The sequence below is a fragment of the Cervus canadensis genome, chromosome 5, assembly GCF_019320065.1.
Source record: "Cervus canadensis isolate Bull #8, Minnesota chromosome 5, ASM1932006v1, whole genome shotgun sequence".
Lineage (NCBI taxonomy): Eukaryota > Metazoa > Chordata > Mammalia > Artiodactyla > Cervidae > Cervus > Cervus canadensis.
The window spans coordinates 71,108,289-71,129,282 of record NC_057390.1 but is presented as its reverse complement, the minus strand read 5'-3'; the positions used below and the strand labels follow the sequence as shown (position 1 = coordinate 71,129,282).

General features: G+C 46.0%; 2 protein-coding genes across 6 annotated transcripts in view; one reads left to right on the top strand and one right to left on the bottom strand.

Moving 5' to 3' along the window:
- The first annotated feature begins 177 nt into the window (after positions 1-177).
- On the top strand, positions 178-20,992 carry FAM228A (family with sequence similarity 228 member A). Of its 2 annotated transcripts, XM_043469228.1 has the most exons (9): positions 178-765; positions 3,016-3,084; positions 4,024-4,215; positions 6,305-6,385; positions 9,013-9,100; positions 9,214-9,370; positions 12,282-12,423; positions 13,141-13,283; positions 20,682-20,992. In XM_043469228.1, exons 1-9 carry the CDS (start codon positions 673-675, stop codon positions 20,686-20,688), a joined length of 972 nt encoding a protein of 323 aa, XP_043325163.1. In that variant the 5' UTR covers positions 178-672; the 3' UTR covers positions 20,689-20,992. The 2 variants fall into 2 exon arrangements, with proteins under 2 accessions (XP_043325163.1, XP_043325164.1); XM_043469229.1 differs by lacking the exon at positions 20,682-20,992 and having other exon boundaries at positions 13,141-13,350.
- Positions 15,103-20,994, bottom strand: part of ITSN2 (intersectin 2) — a 119,768-nt gene continuing 113,876 nt past the window's right edge. For 3 of the 4 annotated variants that reach the window (XM_043469203.1, XM_043469208.1, XM_043469204.1), the window contains 5 exons: positions 20,303-20,424; positions 19,540-19,622; positions 17,049-17,132; positions 16,472-16,645; positions 15,103-16,010 (listed from right to left, as the gene is read on the bottom strand). In XM_043469203.1, coding sequence (XP_043325138.1) covers positions 15,853-16,010; positions 16,472-16,645; positions 17,049-17,132; positions 19,540-19,622; positions 20,303-20,424 — 621 coding nt within the window. In that variant the 3' untranslated portion in view covers positions 15,103-15,852. Of the gene's footprint in view, positions 16,011-16,471; positions 16,646-17,048; positions 17,133-18,379; positions 18,412-19,539; positions 19,623-20,302; positions 20,425-20,994 lie in introns of those variants that run through there. The other variant, XM_043469205.1, reaches the window with a different exon arrangement.

The window sequence follows — 20,994 nt, the reverse complement described above, 5'->3', positions numbered from 1 at the left end:
ATTAGGTTTTCCTTGGGTAAAAGGGGCGCTGAAAATCTATCCTCACACTTCTACTTGTAGCCTTAGATCACACAGGTAAATGGTACATTCTCTTTAGTATACTTTACATGACCTACATTTTTTTATTTAAAAAAAAAAAAAACCCTAGGGTGATGTCGGATTGGACGGTTGAAGGGATTGGACGGTGGAAGGCTGGTGGGAGTGGAGGGGCGGCGCGAGGTTGACTCTTTGCTGACTTCCCGGTAGATAAGAGGCGTAGGCAGACTGAGGGAAGAGGGGTTGGGGTCTAAGCAGAGTGCTTTAGCTTGGTTTTAGAAGGCGCTCCCTTTCCCCCTCCCAGAACGGTCAGCCCCCCGTGCCGTTTCCCGATGGCCCTGCGCTCGAGGTGGGGGCAGGGAGCGGCCAGGCCCGCGACCACTCCAGCAGCCCCTCCGCGGTGTGGCCCAGGCGGACCCTGAGGTGTTGCCTGGCTGGGTCTGCAAGGCCGCAGGTCAGGGAGCCTAACTAGTCACCCACTTTGCGAAACAGGTTTAGGGGCACTGGAGGGTTTATTTTTTGTTTTACTTAACCGAAGTGTTTAACCACTCTCTGAACTCAAAGACCTACACTTTTTCAACTGGACTCGGCTATCTCCTCAATTTACTCTTTCTCCCCTCAGGGATTATATTATGTATGGCTGCCACAAACATGTCCCACTGTGGTAAGCATTTTGGGCCTGAACAATTAGAGAAGTGGCCAGAACCCGAGTCAGTCACGTTGATGGAGGTAAAATGATATGGCATTTAGGGGCCGTCTTTTGGTGATGGGACATAAATCCCTTGAAATTAAGATTTATTGTGTCTTAATCACAGTTGTTTTCTCCAGAACTAGAACAGTGCCTGGCATAGACTTGGTGCTTAAGAAATTCATCCAATGGGAAGGGCAGGGGGTGGGGGTCACAGTTGGCCCAGGGTGGTTGTCCTGTTTGCTGTGGTCAGGCAGGGTGAGGACTGCTACAGGGCGGCAGTGGGTAAACGCAGCAGTCCCTGAGCTGCCCCGCACGAGAGCAGGGGAGGCCCGGCCTGGGCTTGTAGTTACTTCATGATACTTCAGGATCTGGTAAAGCAATGATTTTCTCATAAAGTTTCATTATTTTATAGAGAAGTTATTGGATATTTCCTCTGTTTTACCCCTTTTACTGTGGTGGCAGTAAGAGTGGTGAGATTGTGTGTGTGTGCGTGCGTGCATGCATGTACATGCACAGAAAAATACAGATTTCAACAGTGCTGCTAGAAATCATTAACGTCCTCCTTATATTTTCTGACAAAATCACCAAGAGGGAGCTGTTAAAACAAAAACTATTTCCTTTAAAAAAAAAAAGTTTGTTTGAAAATCTGCATATAACCAACAGTATGTATAACATTTGCTAATAGTGTTAAAAAATTGATTTCCCAAGATGATTGTTAGTGTATGTTTCTACTTCTTCAGATAAATAGATTGATTATTCTAAATTTGTATTATTGTATTAGGGGAAAACATTTAATTGTTTTATATGATTTTTCAGTTATCATCTTAAAATAAGTTTAAGAAGGCTTTATTTTAAAATAAGAGTCTGTTCATATTATCAGGAGAGTTTTATTTTAGAGAAGACCCTAGTAGCTGTCTGAATATCATTTTAGATTTCATGCAAAGCTGTTATATATACAAATAAAAATACAACTGTCCCTTTCAAGATTTCTGTTATTCACAGAGTTGGTATTTGAGTGTGGGGTTTAGTTCATTTTGATGCACTCACTGTGACAGAACTGAAAGAAAAGCCAGAGATTGAATAACATAGTTTTAAGAATCTGTATCACTTTACAGTAGATAATTCTTTTAGGTAACAGCACTTCTCTTAGATTTTTATTGCTTTTCCATTTGTTCCTACTTACTTCTGTAAGAGTAAACGCTAGATGGAAGATCAGTTCATAGTGATCCAAATGAAAAGCCCTAGAGTAAGGATTTAAGTGCATCAGCTTTACCCAAACTCATAATGGAAACAGCTAGTCCCTAAATGTAAAACCATCTTGGTTCTTAGCCAGGAGTTCCCAGCTAACTGGCTCTGGTCCAGTCAAACTAAGTCAAACTTCTGCAGTTTTGACTTATAAGGAGGTTTTAACTTATAAAGAGACCTAGCAGAAGTCATGGAACTTCAAGGGCTTTTAAAACATACGCACAGACTGCCTGTAAAGAGGCTTCATTTTATAGTTGTTCAGTCACTAAGTTGTGTCTTACTCTTTGTGACCCCATGGACTGCAGCACACCAGGCTTCTCTGTCCTTCACTGTCTCCTGGAGTTTGCCCAAACTCATGTCCTTTGAGTTGGTGATGCCATCCAACTATCTCAACTTCTGTTGCCCTCTTCTCCGGCCCTCAATTTTCCCCAGCATCAAAGTCTTTTCCAGTGAGTCGGCTCTTCACATCAGGTGGCCACAGTATTGGAGCTTCAGCTTCAGCATCAATCCTTCCAATGAATATTCTGGGTTGATTTCCTTTAGGATTGACTGGTTTGATCTCGTTGCAGTCCAAGGGAGTCTCAAGAGTCTTCTCCAGCACCACAATTCAAAAGCATCAATTCTTTGGTGCTCAGCCTTCTGTATGGTCCAACTCACATCCATACATGACTACTGAAAAAACCACAGCTTTGACTATATGAACTTTGTCAGCAAAGTGGTATCTCTGCTTTTTAATATACTTTCTTGGTACTTTAAAAATCATGGTGTGATGTAAGAGATTTGTTTCAAAATAATCTAGTAGGGGGCAGGGGAGTGAGTAGAGATTTAGATGAAATAAGATTCACTGAATTTATCATTGTTGGACCTGAGTGATGGATTCATGGAGAATTGTGTTTGAAAATTTCCATAATAAAAAGTTACAAAATATGTTTTGAGGTACAGATGTTAGATTCACACTCAAATTATTGGTAAAATACATTGAGTTTTGTCACAGGCTTGTTTATTCAGGATCCACATCTTAATATTTAATTCTATAATTTTAGGCATTAGCCAGAGAAGACATTGATGAAGCTGTATATGCAATATTATTTAGAGAAAATTGTATTGCAAAGGTAAGAGTTGGCTACAGAGTGGATTCTAAGTGCATTCTAGATAAGCACGAATGATATAGAGCAGTGTGGCAAAGAGGATGTTACCATGTCAGAGAGAGTCATTTTTTCTGGGAGAATGAGCCTCCCTTGAATCACCCATTGATGCTACATAGATCTGAGCTGGTGCTCTCTCCTTGCAGGATCACTAAGAGGTCAGGTTTCCCAGATTTATCCTTAAGGGATCTGAGAGATTGTTCTAACTACTCCCCTGGTACTGAATAGAATTTTTTCCTAGAACTTACCTCTCTCTCTTATGTTCCCACATCACAGTGGGGAGCTATAAAGCCATGAGAAATGAATTAGTATTTAAGGGTAATGACCAATCAGTACTGATCGTCACTATGGAATTAATAAATTTAAGGAGGTTTTCATCTCAATGAGAGGGATTGGAATTTGATATATAATACTTGGAACATTTGCACTGTGACAGTTTATAAAGGAGGTTCACATATATATTCTCATATGAGCCTCAAAAGATGAAGGTGGGTTTACCCTCAGAGAGAAAGAGAGGTGTTGAATCAAGTCTGGTGCTCTTATTTCTCTACCACTTTTATCACAGACTTTACTGATGATAAAGGCTGGAGATGAGGAATGGTGACCAGGGAATGCTTTGAATCCTGAAAAGAAGCACAGTTTCCTGAGTTAGGAAGGGTTTGGATGTGGTTTGGTCTGGAGGCACTATTGTGTGGAACTTTCTGTGGGTTCTGCATGCTCTATGCTCTCAGGTTCTCTTTCTGAACTTTATTCTGTTCTTTGATTATCTTATTCTATGACTTTGCAGCCTGAATGTGCTGAGAACTTAGGAGTGGGAACAAGTGTCCCCCCCAACTTATTCAGATTAAAATAAATGTAAAACCTCTTAGTAACTTGTTTTTTTCCTTGTTTGTATCACTTCATTAGAGATTGGATGCGTATTTTCAGCATCTGGATGCTTTTAAGGAAAGAAGAAAAGAGCTGTTGCATAAAAAATGGACTGAAAATGTCGCAAAGCCTCTTCAGCAGAGAATTATGGAAAAAGTAATTTCATATAAAGCATTGGAGAAAACAAAGCAAGAGAATTTTGAATATTTTTTAAAGCACACAAATAAAATGGTACTGAGAGTTTTTTTAATGAAATATTATTTGAAAATTTGGACTGTTATTTTCATTGATTATGCAGATTCTCAAATTTGTTTTTGTATCTAAGATGAATTCATGGAACTGTAAAACAGCCTACTGCATTTTTAAATTCAAAGTTTAAGGTAGAGGGAACAGAAGTGTTTATTTGAAACTAGATTTATCAGGCATGCTTTTCGGTGATTGTTAATAATGTAACAGGGGCTTAAACCATAAGAACATTTATTGGTTACTCAATAAGAAACAGAGGGGTTGGTGGTCTTATGGTGGGTTCTGGCAGTCTGACAATGTCATTAATAACCCAGTTTTGTTTTGTTTTTTTCCTGTTCTGATATCCTGAGTATTTTCAGTCTATGCCCATCATCCTCACATTTGTAAGCACGTTTGGTTTCTTATAGCTCTGGGTATGAGGCAGGAAGAAAGGGTAAGAAATGATGTCTGGGGGCCCTTTCTTACATCTCATCCTTTGATCAGGAAGCAAAAAGTCCTCAGAAGCTCCTAGCACATTTCCCCCTAGCGGTCATTGTCCATAAACCAGGTCACATCAGAAGTCCTAGCTAAAAGCAGAGCTGGGCAGGTGTGTGTGGCTTTCCAGTCTTCAGTACGTTGTGGGTGAAGGAGAAGGGGACTCCACGGCTATTGAGTTAGCAAACATTAGGTGAAGGGACCACCAGTTTCTATCCTCTGTTCTTCAGTTTTATTAAATAAGAACAAATTTTGGCTTCTTCTATGGAAGATTTTTCTTGTTAAAGATCAGGACCCAAAAAAAAAAAAAAAAAAAAGATCAGGACCCTCTTTTGAAATTGAGGCCCACCTAAATTTCCACATATTCAGCAGAGATCTAGAGTAAATGTGACTGGAATATTGGAGATTTAAGTATATTTAATGAGCAAAATTTCTGGGTGTGTACATTAAATACTTCTTCCTAAGCACCCTAAGAGGCAGAGCTCAAGGGTAAATCCAGGTCACTTTGAAACAAAGTGCAAAGTCTTACAAGTATGTGCAAAAATGTGATTGCATAAGCAAGCATATGATGGGAAAGCCATGCCTTAGAAAAACCATGTGTTGAAGTCAAGTGATTTAAAATGACAGTAAATTCAATGTGAGTCAGCCATGTGAGCTGGCTTCCAAGAAATCATCCAAGCTTTTAGGCAGTATTGAGAAGCAGTGCTCTGAGTGGGAAATGGGTCCAGCCTGTCTATCCATGGACAGTCACCAGTTACAGAACCTTTAGAAAAGAGTGGAGGCTTGACAACACTTCACAGGAGGAAAATTGGAAAAAAATATACAGCATGTTTAGCCTAGGGAAGAGATGACACGAGGGGAAATGACATCTTTAAGTATGTATTGTAAAAGGCTGACATGTGGATGAAGAGTAAATGTACTTTGTGTTGCTTCATGGGGAGAACTGGCGGTGACAAGGCAGACTTCAGTTCTAAGGACAAGCTTCCTAGTGGTCAGAATGACCAAGGGAGCATCTGCCTCATGGAGCAGAGCTGTGCTGTGCTTGGCTGCTCAGTTGTGTCTGACTCTTCGCGACCCCATAGACAGATAGCCCACCAGGCCCTTCTGTCCATGGGGATTCTCCAGGCATGAATACTGTGGTGGGTTGCCATGCCCTCTCCAGGGGATCTTTCCAACCCAGAGATCAAACCCAGGGTCTCCCTCATGGCAGGAAGATTCATTACCATCTAAACCACCAGGGAAGCCCGAGAGTACTGGAGTGGGTAGCCTATCCCTTCTCCAGGGGATCTTCCTGAAATCGAACCGGGATCTCCTGCATTGCAGGTGGATTCTTTACCAGCTGAGCTACCAGGGAAGCCCTAATGAAGCAGAAGTTCCTCAAATAAGGCTAGTGGGTGACTTGAGACTAAAGCTGGATGATTACTTCTTCCAGAAGGTGGTGGACTCTCACTGCAGTCCAGATTACTTCTAAGATTTCTCTGAACCCTTTGAATTTATGATTTTATATAACAAATGGAATAAAGTATTTCGCTTTTCTGAATCTTGCAAAAACACATTTGTATGTAGTGCTTTGCTCTTAAGTGTACTTTTTTGTTTAAAGGAAATTATATTTGGAGACTTTTATGATCCTGAAGTATACAACCCTTTTTATATGACAAAAAAGGACCCAAATTATGGAAAGGTAAGTACATTACCTATTATTATCTATTTATTCTTAGAAGCTCTGGGGTGGGGGAAAACCTGATTGTTTTAGAAGTCTTACAGTTATTCTGCATTCACTTAAAAAAAAAATCCACAAAAGCATTTCCCCTGAGTTTTAGATTAAGAACCCAAAGTCATTTTGACCACTTGAGAATGAACATTGTGAAAAAGGCACATGCGTGTGTGTGATAATTCATTCGTTCATTCTTTCCTCTATCCACTCACATTCAGCAAACCGGAGGCCCAGGAGGTTGGGGAAGGTAAGTGGACAGTGAATGTGACAGGAGTGTCACAGAACCAGCGCAGGGAGAGTGCCTTCATAGAAGAGGTGGAAGGAGGGACGCAGGAAAGGCTGTCCAGGAGCCAGTAGTTGAGCTTGTAATGCATCTTCACATTTCACACTGACAATATAGGTATTAACATTTTGAGATGTAGGTTTCACGTGTTTTACTCTTGCGTAGCAGAAGTGGCCACCTGATCTCTGAAGAGGAAAGTGGTTTATTTTTGCTTCTCCCCAAAAACTAAGGCAGGTCATGGTTGTGAAGATAGGAAGGTCTTTTTGGCTTTGGGGGACTCAGTGAGTATTCTGTTGGGGAGTCATTATGCTGTCTCCTCATTCAGTGGCTGTTGTCCTTGCAAATAGCATTGGGTCAAGATCAAGTGTGTGGGGAAGTAAAAGGTGGGAATAGTTCTTCCGTCTAAAGCCTATACTCAGGATGTGGAGAGAGGGAGAAAACCACTGTCCTCCATGGCCTCTGTAGCAGGCCCTTGACCTCTGCACATACCATTCTCCTGCCCTGTGGTTCTCACAGGCCCTTAGAGACCAGTGGTCAGCCCTCAAGGAGTGCCCTTCCTCCCAGGCCGGCTTAGAGCTCTGCCTTGTGCTCCCAGGGCTTCCTTGGGAGCTCAGATGGTAAAGCGTCTGCCTGCAGCGGGAGACCTGGGTTTGATCCCTGGGTTGGGAAGATACCCTGGAAAAGGAAATGGCAACCCACTCCTGTACTCTTGCCTGGAAAATCCCATGGACGAAGAGCCTCGTAGGCTACAGTCCATGGGGTCACAAAGAGTCGGACATGACTGAGCGACTTCACTTTCTTTCTTTTCGTGCTCCTAAAGCAAGAGAGTTCCAGAAAAACATCTATTTCTGCTTTATTGACTATGCCAAAGCCTTTGACTGTGTGGATCACAATAAACTGGAAAATTCTGAAAGAGATGGGAATACCAGACCACCTGACCCACCCCTTGAGAAACCTATATGCAGGTCAGGAAGCAACAGTTAGAACTGGACATGGACCAACAGACTGGTTCCAAATAGGAAAAGGAGTACATCAAGGCTGTATATGGTCACCCTGCTTATTTAACTTATATTCAGAGTACATCATGAGAAACACTGGGCTGGAAGAAGCACAAGCTGGAATCAAGATTGCCAGGAGAAATATCAATAACCTCAGATATGCAGATGACACCACCCTTATGGCCGAAAGTGAAAAGGAACTAAAAAGCATCTTGATGAAAGTGAAAGAGGAGAGTGAAAGAGTTGGCTTAAAGCTCAACATTCAGAAAACTAAGATCTTGGCATCTGGTCCCATCACTTCATGGGAAATAGATGGGCAAACAGTGGAAGCAGTGTCAGACTATTTTTTTGGGCTCCAAAATCACTGCAGATGGTGACTGCAGCCATGAAATTAAAAGACGCTTACTCCTTGGAAGGAAAGTTATGACCAACCTAGAAAGCATATTAAAAAGCAGAGACATTACTTTGCCAACAAAGGTTCATCTAGTCAAGGCTATGGTTTTTCCAGTGGTCATTATGGATGTGAGAGTTGGACTATAAAGAAAGCTGAGCACCAAAAAATTGATGCTTTTGAACTGTGGTGTTGAAGAAGACTCTTGAGAGTCCCTTGGACTGCAAGGAGATCCAACCAGTCCATCCTAAAAGAGATCAGTCCTGGGTGTTCATTGGAAGGACTAATGCTGAGGCTGAAACTCCAATATTTTGGCCACCTCATGCGAAGAGTTGACTCATTGGAAAAGACCCTGATGCTGGGAGGGATTGGGGGCAGGAGGAGAAGGGGACGACAGAGGATGAGATGGCTGGATGGCATCACTGACTGTATGGACATGAGTTTGAGTGAACTCTGGGAGTTGGTGATGGACAGGGAGGCCTGGCGTGCTGCGATTCATGGGGTCGCAGAGTCAGACATGACTGAGCGACTGAACTGAACTGAAAGCAGCCAAGCTGATGCCTCTCACAAGGTAGTCATCCTTGACTTGTCTGTTCTAGACTGAAAGATTCCTGAATACAGGACCCCACTGGGAGGCAGCTACCCCTGCAGTTGCATCAGCAGATACTTGTTGACTGATGCATTGATACTGTAGAACTCTTAACGGGAGTGTGTGTCTTCTCTTTGGGTGGCCCTTGCTCCATTCAGCCACTTAAGGCTCAGTGAAATATTCTTGGGTGAGGTGGGTGGCATTTATGCTTCCCTTGCTCTGCATGACATTACCCCTGGGTCCTGGTTCTCATCTGCTTTGGCCACACTCGAATGCTTCGGATAGATTTAAAACAAATTGTACTTGGGTCCTCAGAGAGTCATTTTCTCGCAGGTTGCGGTCCCACCATTCTGTGATCCTCTGTTTAGAAGACAGCAAAAGACAGATGAAGAGCAGAGAGCTATTTTTCAGTACACAACAGGTACTTTGTGATCACTTCATCTTTAGAGACTTCAATTCTCGAGTGATCTCCTACCCCAAGGGTGACTGGAGCTGACCTTAAGGGTGTTGATTTAGATTTTTATCTTCCTGTAGGAAAACGATGTACCTTAAAAGAATTTAAAGAGCTAGAGAAGGCCAGGCAGTATGCCAGGCTGCCCCAGTTCACGTTCAGTCTCCACAGCATGGTTTCAAAGGAGAGGCCCAAAGAGTCTGCGAAGCCTGTGGGAAGCAAAACTCATAGCAAATGCAGGTAAAGGTCTTTTTGCTGTGTCCAGAGTTTGGCCTTGTACGGTTTGTCGTACAGTTGGAGTCACACAGCAGGTGGCCTTTTCAAGGTTTTACTTTCATTTTTAAAGGCTGTTCTCACAGGATTAAGAATGTTAGGTTGGCAGATACTTTCTTTCAACATATATCCCTGTCTTTTGCTCTTAAAATTGCCCATCCTACTGTTGTTCTTTTGGAGACAGTTATCTTTTTCTCTGGATGCTTTTAACATTTTCTTGTTGTCTTTGATTTTCAGTAGTTTTCTATGATGTCCCTAGGTGTGGGTTTTTTGTTTTTGTTTTTTTTTTTAATCTACTTGGCATTTATGGGTCTTTTTGTATCTGTAAAGTGATGTCTTCAGTCAGTTCTGGGAGGTTTTCATTCATTTTCTCTTTGATTGTTACCTCTGCCATATTCTCTGTTTTCTTTCTGGAATTCCAGTTAAACATATTTTAGATTTTCTCACTGTAACCTCCCTGTCTCTTACCCTTTCTTGTTATTTCCAAGTTGCTCCAAATTTAATTCTAGGGTTTTTTTCTCTTTATCTCTTCAGTTGTATCTAACCATCTGTTATTAAATCCATCCACTGAGTTTTTATTTTCAATTGTTTTATTTTTATAGTTCAAGCATTTTATTTTGTTCCTTTTCAGATGAGTTTTGAGGAAGGCTGTGGAGATCCTCAGGGCCTGGAGGATCTCCACTTCTGATGGGGGAACCTATTTCCAGTGCCCTGGTTTGACTTTCCCCCATCCCCAGGGAGGTTTGTTCAGAACAAGGTTAACTACCCACTTTCCAGAACAGTGCCAGGCCTGGGAGGGAAAATCTGCCAAAGACATGCTGGGAGCATGGAGGAATCAGTCCCTGCTACCTGATGTTGACCAAAGCTCCCAGGAGAGAAGGTAGCCAGAGATTGACAGCTCCCTCTGAAAGGACTGTCTCCTCTCTGGAAGAATTGTTCCACTGCTGTCCAGTTACTTTAAAATAGGAATTTCGTGGGGCTGGGAGGGGGTGAATTTTTTTTATTTTCTCTCAAGTTGTTGCAGTAGGAGCATTGGCCTTTGCAAACTTTCTACAGGAAAAAAAAAAAAAAAGAAGAAGCCCTGTCATGTCTGTCATGTTCTCTTGGTGTTTCCTCTTTATCCCCCATCCTGAGTTTTGCTGGAATGAACAACACTACTTTGTTTCTGCTTTCTTGTGATTTGAAAGTTTTGTGTTCTATTTCTGGTTTCATGGTTTCTTTACAAATTTTAATGAATATTTTTATTTAAACATCAATAATTATAACTCCTCATCCCCTAGCAAGACAAAGCCTTTATATTGCTTTATTTCCTCATCTCCCCTCTCTGGCTCCTCAGCCTTTATAGACGGTCATATTTCTTTAGTTGATATTCTGCCTTTGAGTCTGTCTCTTCCTATGGACTCTCTGCCTCACAGCCAGAGGAATCTCTTCAAAGTGATCAACCTCCTGAACTGAAAACCCTTCAATAGATTCCCATAACCATTCCAATAACGTCCAGCCCAACTAGCACATAAGGTGCTCTCTGGGCCGTGCTACCTTTTCTGGCTTTGTCTAAAAAATCCCCTCTCTCTAAAGAAAAATGACAAAGCACAGAAATATTTGGATCAAGTCAGCACTTGGGGGATTATCACCTGGTTGTTCCCCTGCTGCCCTTCCTGCCTCTTCTTTCTGCAGCAAGCTCCCTGAGGGCAGGGGTTGCTAATGTATCTTGGTGTTCCCAGCACTTAGCTGGAAGATAGCAGATGAGGAATCAGTACTTGTGGGATGAATGAATGAATGGAGGAGTGGAGGCAAAGGTGATTTCCCTAGAGAGGCCTTGGCTTCCCGGGCAGGGATGGAGACAGCCCTGGGAGACCCTCTGAGAGGATGCACCTGCGGGCGCCTCCAGTTGCTTTTCAATAAAGTAATAAAAAGACTTAAGAGTGAGGTAGCTTTGTTAGTCAGAGACAGTTTGATCACAAAAAACTGAGTCGTTCTCAACTTGAAAAAAAAGGAAAGGGGGCCTGGGTATGTTAGAAAGCACCCATCTCTCATGGAAGCCACAGTCAGTGTCTCCATCTGTTCAGGCTGAGATAAGAGGAGCTAAGACTGGGTGGCTTATAAATGACAGAAATATATTTCTCTCAGTGGTAGAGGCAGGGAAGTTCAAGATCAAGGTGCTGGCAGATTCAGAGTCTGATGAGGACTGGCTTCCTGATTCAGACACTGGATCTTCTCACTGGTGGAAAGGGAGAGGGAACTCTCTTAGGTCTGTTTCACAAGGTCATTAATCCCATTCAGGAGGGCTCTGCCCTCATGACCTAATCACCTCCCAAAGGCCCCACATCCTAATACCATCACTTTGGGGGTGGGATTTCAACATATAAATTGTGAGCGGACATAAACAGTCAGACCACGGCAGTCAGAAAGATAGCCAGGCTGCATAAGGTACCACAGTCACTCCTTGCCTCTCTGGGACTTGATGGATGATGGATGTGTGGCATCTATCATAGCTTCTCTTTGTGAACCTGCTTCGTTTCTCTTTCTCTGCTTTCTTGTGCATGTGCTGGAAAATGGATGCCCTGGTTCTGCCTTTCTGGTTTGAGCCCTCTGAGGTCGCCTGGAGCTCCTCTGTCCCAGTTACAACTCTAGGGCCTGAGGCTCTGGGTCTCAGGCCTCAGCTACAGCCGCAGGTCACATGATTCACTGCCTAAGGATGGAGCCGGCAGGGGTGGGGGTAGGGGGCAGACTGATCGACAGCCACCAAGTGATGTTTTCTTAGTCTCTCATTTTCATAAAGTGAGTGCTGAGTTCACTAACTTAATTTTCAGACAATTATTGAATGGTACAATTCTATTTATACTGAATTGAGATCATTTTCTTCTACTATTCTTTACAGTCCTGAAAAGCTTGTCTGTGCAGAAGAGAAATTTCCAACTTATAAAGTGAAAACGACTAGTGACGTAAATCCAACTGTTTTTGAAAGGCGGTTTTATTCCTCGAAGATCAGCCAGGAGAGTAAAAGGCATGAGAAGGGCCTGGTGAGCAGAGACTGCGGGGGTGGTGCAGGCGGTGGGGATGGTACAGTTGTGTAACACCCGCCAGAGATCACTGACAGACCCCTCCCTCTCAGAGAGACTCCAAGGGCGGAGCAGGCGGTGGCCAAAGAAGGGGGTGAAAAAGAGGTGGCAGGGAGGGCCTATTTCACGCAGAGGAAGTGGTGGGGTCTCCTCGAGCTCAGTTCTGTTGCAGAGATGGGCCTCCTTCCACAGGACAGCCTTGGGCGAAGACACTCAGAAAAGGGGCAGGTTGTGGGGCCCTGGACCCCACTGTCTGGGGACAGACTGTGCCCTTCATAAGGTGAGAGACCACCTGCTCAGAGGGGATCCACCCTCTAAGGTTTCCTCAGCTCTTTTTTTCTGAGTTTTTGCTCTCCTTTCATTTTCCTACCATTTACTACTTATTACATCCAAACTAGACCAGATTTTTGTTCTCCATATTTTAGTCGCAATAGGTGGGAATCTTTTGAAATGAAATTTATACTTAAAAAATTAGGGCAAAGTGATAGATAAGATATATAAAAGGCATAGACAGGAAGGGGAGTTCCGTGTGCAGATTTCCTGCCCAGAGCTCACAGCCCCAGGGCACAGCTGAGAGCTCCGCCTATCCCCCAAAGCTGCCTGGAAGATGTCAGCTGGGATGGGCCAGGAAATTCCTTCCTGTCCTTCCCCACCCCTCACCCAACTCTTCTCCCACAGGCTTTAGGAACTGGACAGCACAGACCCCGCTCCTGGGCAGCAGGAGAGGGCCAGCAGAGGTGCAGGTCACAGCCTGTGGACAGAAGAGTGATGACCGCAGAGGTCCTGGGGCAGCACCTGGCTGCCCTGCAGCTGGGAGACAGGTGAGGCAACCGGGAACCGTGCCCCACAAGAGGCCATTTGTAATAAATGGTTTGCAGTATCTGCAGCTAAAATGCTGCCAACATTTCTTCTCTCCAGAAGTGGAATATTGCAAGGAATATCCAACTAATAACAGTTACAGTTTATCGAGCTCTGGTTGTGAATCAGGAACTGTGTACTTTGTATGCATTTAAAAGTTTTCCCAGCAAGGTAATACCCATTACGTGAAGTTCAGAGGTTCAGTAACTTGCTCAAGGTCAGCTGCACAGTTTGAAGGTGGCAGTGTTCTCTAGCCCAGGTCTAGTCCCTCAGGTGCCAAAGCACACACACATTCCCCAGGGCACACGCTGTCCTTGCAGCCACTTGGACTGTGTGATGTCAATCAGGCTGCTCAGAACCTGGGTCCCCTTTCAGAGGGCGCAGCTATCCCACTCTTCTGCAGGGTACCGTGATCCCAAAGGGCACAGGAGGGGCTTGCTGGGCACTCCTCCAGTGTGTGCCCAGTCCTTCCCCGGAAGTGTAGGTAATCTCAGGGTGCACCCTCCCTTCCTCACCTTTCAGAAAATCAGGCTCCTTTTTATCAGGCGAGAACGTGATTTCTTAAGGAGCAGAGCTGTGTTTCTTGGTCAACAGGGGCGACTGGAGTTGCTGGAAGTACTGACATTAACTATTCTTCTGTGATGTCATAGTCGTCTGACTTACCTCCTGCAGGCTTCTGTGTCCTAAATCTGACAAGAACATGGCACCAGTCACAGTTCATCACAGTGATAAAATCCCATAGTCCCAGGTATAGAATTATCCTATAGCTGTGGTCACAGCTTTTACAGCTGCCTGACCCATCAGTGGCAGCCTTAAGATTTAAAAGTCGGCTGGATATCAACCCACACCTGCCTTCTGATCCAACACGCTCGACTCCCAGAACCCTGTAAAGATCAGCAGTTTGCTTTGCTCGGTGTGGCTGAGCCTTACCAGCCCAGCTTTCCCTAAAGTAAGCAACACAACCAGTTGTCTGGGTTCAGGTACTGAGTGTCTCTTCCTTTGACACTGGGGCATACTTCTTTTAGCCAATCAGTGCCCAGGATCACTACTGGAATGATGGATTTTTTTTCACTTGAATATTCTGAATTATGTTGTCCAGTTTTTCTTTGTCCGTGATTACGTTTAGGCAGAAAACAGGGGCTATGATGGAGGCACATCTGAATCCTTTCTCTCTTTCAGCTGCCTGAGAAGACATGCTCCCTGAGAAATCAGGCAGGGCTCCTGCAGCCCCGCGTGACTCCTTCCAAAAGGCAGCTCTTTTCCCGGCTGTAGTCAGTAACCCAGGGATTTAATGTATAAGGGCTTCTTTGTTATCAATGTTCAGGACAGATTTTACACTTCAGAATCCAGAAGCCAAGTAAATGGCTGTGGATGTGGCTCCAATAGGATGGGGAGCAGGGGGAGAGAGAGGTGCTTTGGAGCTGGACGGGCCTGCTGATGATCCTTAATACTTGTGCATTCCCTTCACAGCTGAGTTCCCCCTGAGGTTTCTACTCAGCAAGGCAAGCAGAGGAGATTAAAAGGGGACAGTGTAGCTCCTAGAGACTCAGCTGTCAAAGAAACCAAACCCTAGAAACAGTAGGTATGTTGACCAGAGTCACAGAGTAAGTCAGTGGCAGCCAAGGCGAGGCTCTGGGGCTCCTGCCTGTTCCCTCTGCACATTCTGTCCTGGATGTTTCTTACTGTTGCAGAAAGGAAATTTGGTTTCGTTACAAGCAGTCCCTGAAATCACCTTTTAAAAAGGCCTTTCACATTGACAGAAAATCAGTCAGGCTTTGAAGCTACATTCATAAACTTATATTTTTATTCTCTTTCTGTACATATTGGCAATGATAAAGCTTAAAGATGCATGTCCTATGACATAATGCAAAACAAGGGATTTACATAAATAATTTATACTTCAGAAAGTTAAAGTTGAAAAATATTTTCCGCCTCATTAAGAGTTCACAGTATTTAAAGTAGATCAAGCTTTCTCCCTTAGATTTCAAACTATATTGTCTCAGCAGAGAATGATAACATCTAGTCAGGAATAAAATGCTCAAGTTTCTATTCCAGTCAGTGCACGAGTGGACACTGTTTCCATTGCAGGCTGTTCCCAGGCTGAGGCTGCAGCATTTCTTTCCAGTCCTTCTCCTCCTGAGTGGCTATGACCCAGCGGGGGCCACACGGTGTGGAATGGTTACAGCGTCACCCAAACCACCCACAGTGGACACATTCAACCAAGTGGTAACGTCTGGTGGTCTGATGCCTCATTTCCACATAATACTTTGTATAGCCCTGAAAATGGAAACCTTGGCATCCAAACACAGCCGAACATGTTAACACTAATACAAGGCACTGTGCTATGGGGTTTGGTTTATTTCTAGGAAAGACCGTGTTTGCATAGATTGCGAGCAATTTAGTGTGCAGTAAAACAGAGGCCCCAGCGCGCACGGCCTTGTGATGGATGAAGCTGCGTGACGCTCCTCCGGCTCAGGGGCAGCACCGCTTGTCTTCTCTGGCCCCAGCCCAGTGGGCAGATCCCTGAGGCCCCTACAGGAGAGTTTTCTGCTCAAAAAGCTGCAGGTCAAAGCGGACCCAGACCTCCCCGGTGGGGACCTCGTGCAGCAGGAGTCGGCGGGTTGTAGGGCCTTTGCTTTCCTGTTCTGTTCGAATTTTTGCCACTGGAACTTCAGTGCGACCCAGGAAATCTAGTGAACAGACAAGAGTGTCAAAAGTCTTCTTTAAAAAACTGTTAAAAAAACTATCCCGGGAGGAGTGTCTGAAGCAGGATTCATAAAATATTTGCATCCAAAACAAGTAACTCCTTTTGGTTAATGGCTGTTGGAAACTGAGTGGATGGATAAGTGCAGAACAAGGGGTCTGTGTGAAGGAAGCTGCCTCTGGGGACCCCAAGCCTCGTTGGTCAGGGAGTGTCTCACCCGTTCAGCAGGTGCCAGGAGCACAGCGTTTCCATTAGGTAAGCAGGGGTGACAGGGTGGGAGACTTGACACACACCTGAGGCCACGCACCCCTTGCCCCTGAGAAGGGGCCCCACCTGTGGCCACTGAGAGCTCTGAGGGCCATGGGCTGTATCACTGCCCTTAGGCATTCCAGACCCCGGATCCTCGTGTGTGGGGACCTTCATACCCCTCCCTGAGTTATACTTTACCGTCTGGTGAAAACTGATCTCTGTCGAACATAGTAAGACACAGCACATCCTGATAGAGGTCCTTAATGAAGAACTGGCAGTTAAAATTCCATTTGGGATTTAGTGTGTCCTGGAGGGTTCTAGTGGTGTAGCTCTGGGAGCCCATGCTGATTTCACAGTACGGATTGCTCTTTCCTGAATGAAAACAAACAAAACATGTGGCATGTGATGAACGGGTCTTCCTCGAGCAGAAGCGGGTATGGTGTTTCTCTATAGACCATGGCCTGTGGTCTCCATTCCCAATGCTGAGAGCATCATAAACTTGGGGAGGAACCAACTGTGTGGGCTTGAGCAGGGCCACTCCCCACGAGCAGGTGTCAGTGCACCCTGCTTCCTGCTTTCTCCACTCAGAAGCACCAAGGAAGGAGGCATCAATACCCTCTGGGAAAATAGAGGAAGAATAATTTTGGCCCAATAACCATTTTAGTGGCACTGGAAATACTGACTTTTAAAAAGTGTCCCATTATTCAGTGTACAGAAGAGTCATCAGCAAAGAGCGGGTTTGTTACCACATCTGTTGAATGAAAGAAGCATTTACCGTTTGGTTTACAGGCTTTCAGTTCTGTAGCTTCAATGACATGCACCATCAGACGCCCGATGCCTGAAGACTTCTGAGAGCGAGCTACAAAAGAGGAAGATGAGTGACATTAATTTCTTCTCTGAGAACACAGACAGTGTAGCTATGGCGCTAAGCTGTAGATACAGTCTGCCTTTCTAACCAGCCCCAGCACTCCCCAGCCATGCCTGCCACCTGAGCCAGAACTGGCAGGCCAGCATGGGGTTGCTCTGGGCCTCCGCCCAGGCTGTGTCACCTGCTAGGGCACCTGGCGGCCATCTCTGCCCGTGGGCAGCCTACACACTCTTAAACACACAGGTCCAGGCTCATCGTGTATCATATAGGCTGCCCGGTTTGCAATTCTGGGTCAGTCCATTCCCTCTTCCAGAGGCCATGGTGGAGTGCAGGTTTTTTAAATTCATCCTTGTGTTAACCCCTCAACTGCCTGGCAAGTAGTGATATTCATAAGATCATATTATATTTATTCAGCACTTAGAAGCAGCTACCATTTATTGGATACTTACTTTGTGTTAGGCATTTAAATAAGTTATATTATTTAAACTGCAATGTTTACTCTACAAGGTAGCTCTTTATAACTGCCATTGTCATATATGAGGAAACGGAGTCTTAGAAATGACTGTAACATGTTTATGTCACAGAGTCTCTAAATGACGTCTTAAAACTTAAAACGTCAGACACCAAAGTCTACTTTCTTAACCACTCATCATAATTCCAATTACATGTAAACACTTTAGCTTATAACTTTTACTTAAGACCTTATTCTGTTTAAGGAGGTACTCAAAAACACTTTTAATATGGGGAGAAATGAGTTAGTGAACTCAGATTTTCTTGGTAAATGTAAAGATAGTTAAGCTGGGTTTGCTCCTAGGGGTTTAAAAACTAAAGGAAAGCTGCTTGGTGAGCTCATGACTTTTCAAAATTCAGGGCAAGTAGAACTTTCTCTGTGAGAAGCGACTCACCCCCTGTGTGTGCCCTCCCGCCCAGGAGGCCCTTGCATTTAGTCTCCTTGAAGGCGGGCTGGGCCGTATTCATTTGCAGACTCGGTTAAGCCTAGCACAGGGCCTGGCACAGAGTAAGTAATCAATAAATGTCTAAGAATTGAACACGTGGAGAGTGCATAAATGTACGTACAGATATTGCTATGAAGCAAAATAAAGAAAAACTTGATTTATTTTTCACCAATTAAGAGATTATATGCTTTCTGAAAAGCTTCAATCATTGATTTTTCAATAGCAAGACTTTAAAGTACCATTAAAATAGGATTCAGTTAGCAGAAGCCAATTTACACATACCTTTCAGGAGTATGTAACAAAATAAGGGAAACCTGAATAAAAAAGCATAAAGAGCTGCAACTCCAGCAGCCAGGAACACAAGTGGGAGGACTGGTCAGGGAAGGGCCTCGCGCCACAGCCTGGTGGGAGACTGGGGGTCTTACCAGGGCTCCGCCACCATGAGGACAAGACCAGACAGAGAACCATAGAGAGGACGTGTGGGACTTGGCAGCTGACTAGAGAGGCCTGGGGGAGGGGGATGTCAGGGGACACGTTTCCAGTGCACGGCCGAGGACAAGAGCTGTCCCCTGAATGTCTCTGGAGGAGCTACTTCGGGGGGTGGTGGTGGTGAATTAATCCCATGGGAGGGGTGCAGCAGGCGTGTCCGGAGAGCATGGGCTGGAGAGAGCAGGCTGGCTGCAGCCACTGAAACCACCACAGAAGCATGGTGACGTGAGCTGGGGAGGCTCAGAGCCAGGGCAGGACTCACGGGGTACAGGGGAAGGAAGCAGGGCTAGGAGGGAGAGGAAGAAAGAAGGCAGTGCTGGGAGGAGCCTCTGGGGTGTCATGGGGGCCCGGGGACCGAGGGACCAATTTCCTGCTGTCGTGGGTGGGGGGTGGTCACTGGTCACATGAGCAGGCTGCGTGCACAGGGTGAGGGGACAGCAAGTTGAGGGAGAGGGGGAGACTCAAGGTCCCCAACCCAGTGTCGGGGAAGGGAGGATGGGTGGGTCCCCAGGAGGGGCCGGAGTACAGGCTGGGCCAGGGAGGAGGAGCAGGGTGTGGAGGAGCTGATGGGAATCTTCACAGAGGTGAAGTCTGATGGAGCAAAAGGGACCAAGAGGAAGTGGGGCTGGTTATGTGAAGGTCAGACCCTTCTGCCTGAAAACAGAAGTGAAGAATAAGTATGCAGGGAGGAGGGGCAGAGACTCTGTGCCACAGGGGCATCCCGGGGCTTGTGCGGGACAACCCCCATCTGTGTAGTAGGCAGTGGCGGGGCTCAGGAGGCCCCCAGGAGTTTTGAAATGGCTGTGGAGGACGTAGTGGGCAGCAAGCCTGGTCTTTCAGGCTGTCCCTGTTTAGCCCCTCTCTGCAGCCTGGGCTCTGAAGTTGGGACCCCACCCTGTCCCCAGGGCACCCTGGCGTGGCGAACTGCAGCCCTCCAGGGCACCACCGACTACCTTGATAGGCCTTCTCCCGCTTCTTCTTCTCCGTGTCGATGTACTGCTCAGATGCCGCCTTGATCTTCTGGACCCAGGCCGTCCTGGAGGAGAAGCAGAGCGCAGCCCTCACACACCTCCCTCAGGGTCACTGGAAGCCCCAGAGCTCCACACTCGTCTCTGAGAGCTTCCTAACCCTAGACCTAGCGTGAATTCAACTGAAGGGCTCGTTTGCTCATTGAGGATCAAGCTGAGAATTTCTAGACAGTTCTTGGTGGCACCAGGCACTTGTCAGGTGCTGGGCGCATGGAGATGGAAGACGCAGTGATGGCTGAGCATGGCGAATGACGGGCTCTGGTCCCGCAGAGGAGGAGCTGCAACCAGAGGGGAGGGCACGCGGCTGGCTGGGCAGGGAGGGAGGAAGGCTCCCAGCAGAGGGCAGTGGGGGAGGGCAGAGTCCCGGCCGTAGTGCAGGGGCCTGTGTGGTGCCAGGACGGGAAAGGAGGGCCTCAGCAGGCGAGGGAGCACAGGCTGCCCCTAAAGGGTCGCGGCAGGAAGTGAGGCGTTGGTCTCCCCCTTCAGAAGACCCAGGACAGACGGGAAGCAGAGAAGCCTTAGAGGTGTTTGTGTTCACCAGGCTGTCTAAACCCAGGCCTGCCAGTGGGATTGGCGGAGGCGGGGATTAGTAGGGTGGGAGTACAGACTGGAGGTGGGTTATGGCAGGGGGAGAGGTCAGGCTTTCTCCTGGGCCTCAAGGCAGGTCACACATGTGGTCGAGACGGACCTCTCGTTAATGTTGTCTGTTCGAAGGGTGTAGACCCGGTCAATGTGAGAGATGTGGAAGACAGGCTCATCGCTGGAAGGGTCTGTGGGCAGTTTCACCAAGGCTTCATTCAGGAAAATGGGCTGAAAGAATAAGGGCCAAAACACAGGCTGTGAAATGGGTCGGAACCCTCCACCCACCTATATCCAGAGCCTTGTCTGTTCTGAAGAGTCTTGCTGAGCAGTGGAGAGGGCTCTAGCTTCCAGAGTATTTTACCCAGGAGAAAAGAAACTGCCTCCTGTTTCAGGAAAGTAAATATCTGGGGTTACCAGCTGTTACTAAAGTGGGGACAGGAGCACAGAGTGTCTGTGACCGCTCACGTGACAGGGTCTCTCCACAGGCCCTGATACTCGGCCCTTTGCGTCAGCCTCGGTTTCTCAGAGAGACCCGATGCTGAATGTGGACGGAGGCGGGACTGCCCGTTGTGTTTGCTGGGGAAGAAGCTGGAATCCACAGCTGGGATCTACTGAGGCTGTCAGAGGGCGGTGAAGGCCCAGCCACTCTTGGCTTCCTCCCTGGGAATGACATGGAGGCGTGAGCTATCTGGAGGTGGGTGAAGAGTCCCCTGAGGATGGGAAGGGCCCAGGCCAGGAAGAAAGTAGGCCCTGAAGGGAGAGGAAACACCTCATTATGTGCCTGATGCTACTGCCAGG

Excerpts from the sequence above, each read along its gene's own strand:
- FAM228A (XM_043469228.1), top strand. The coding sequence starts at position 673 with ATGGCTGCCACAAACATGTCCCACTGTGGTAAGCATTTTGGGCCTGAA. Across the intron at positions 766-3,015 it reads AGTCAGTCACGTTGATGGAG|GCATTAGCCAGAGAAGACAT; the intron begins GTAAAATGATAT and ends CTATAATTTTAG. Across the intron at positions 6,386-9,012 it reads AGGACCCAAATTATGGAAAG|GTTGCGGTCCCACCATTCTG; the intron begins GTAAGTACATTA and ends ATTTTCTCGCAG.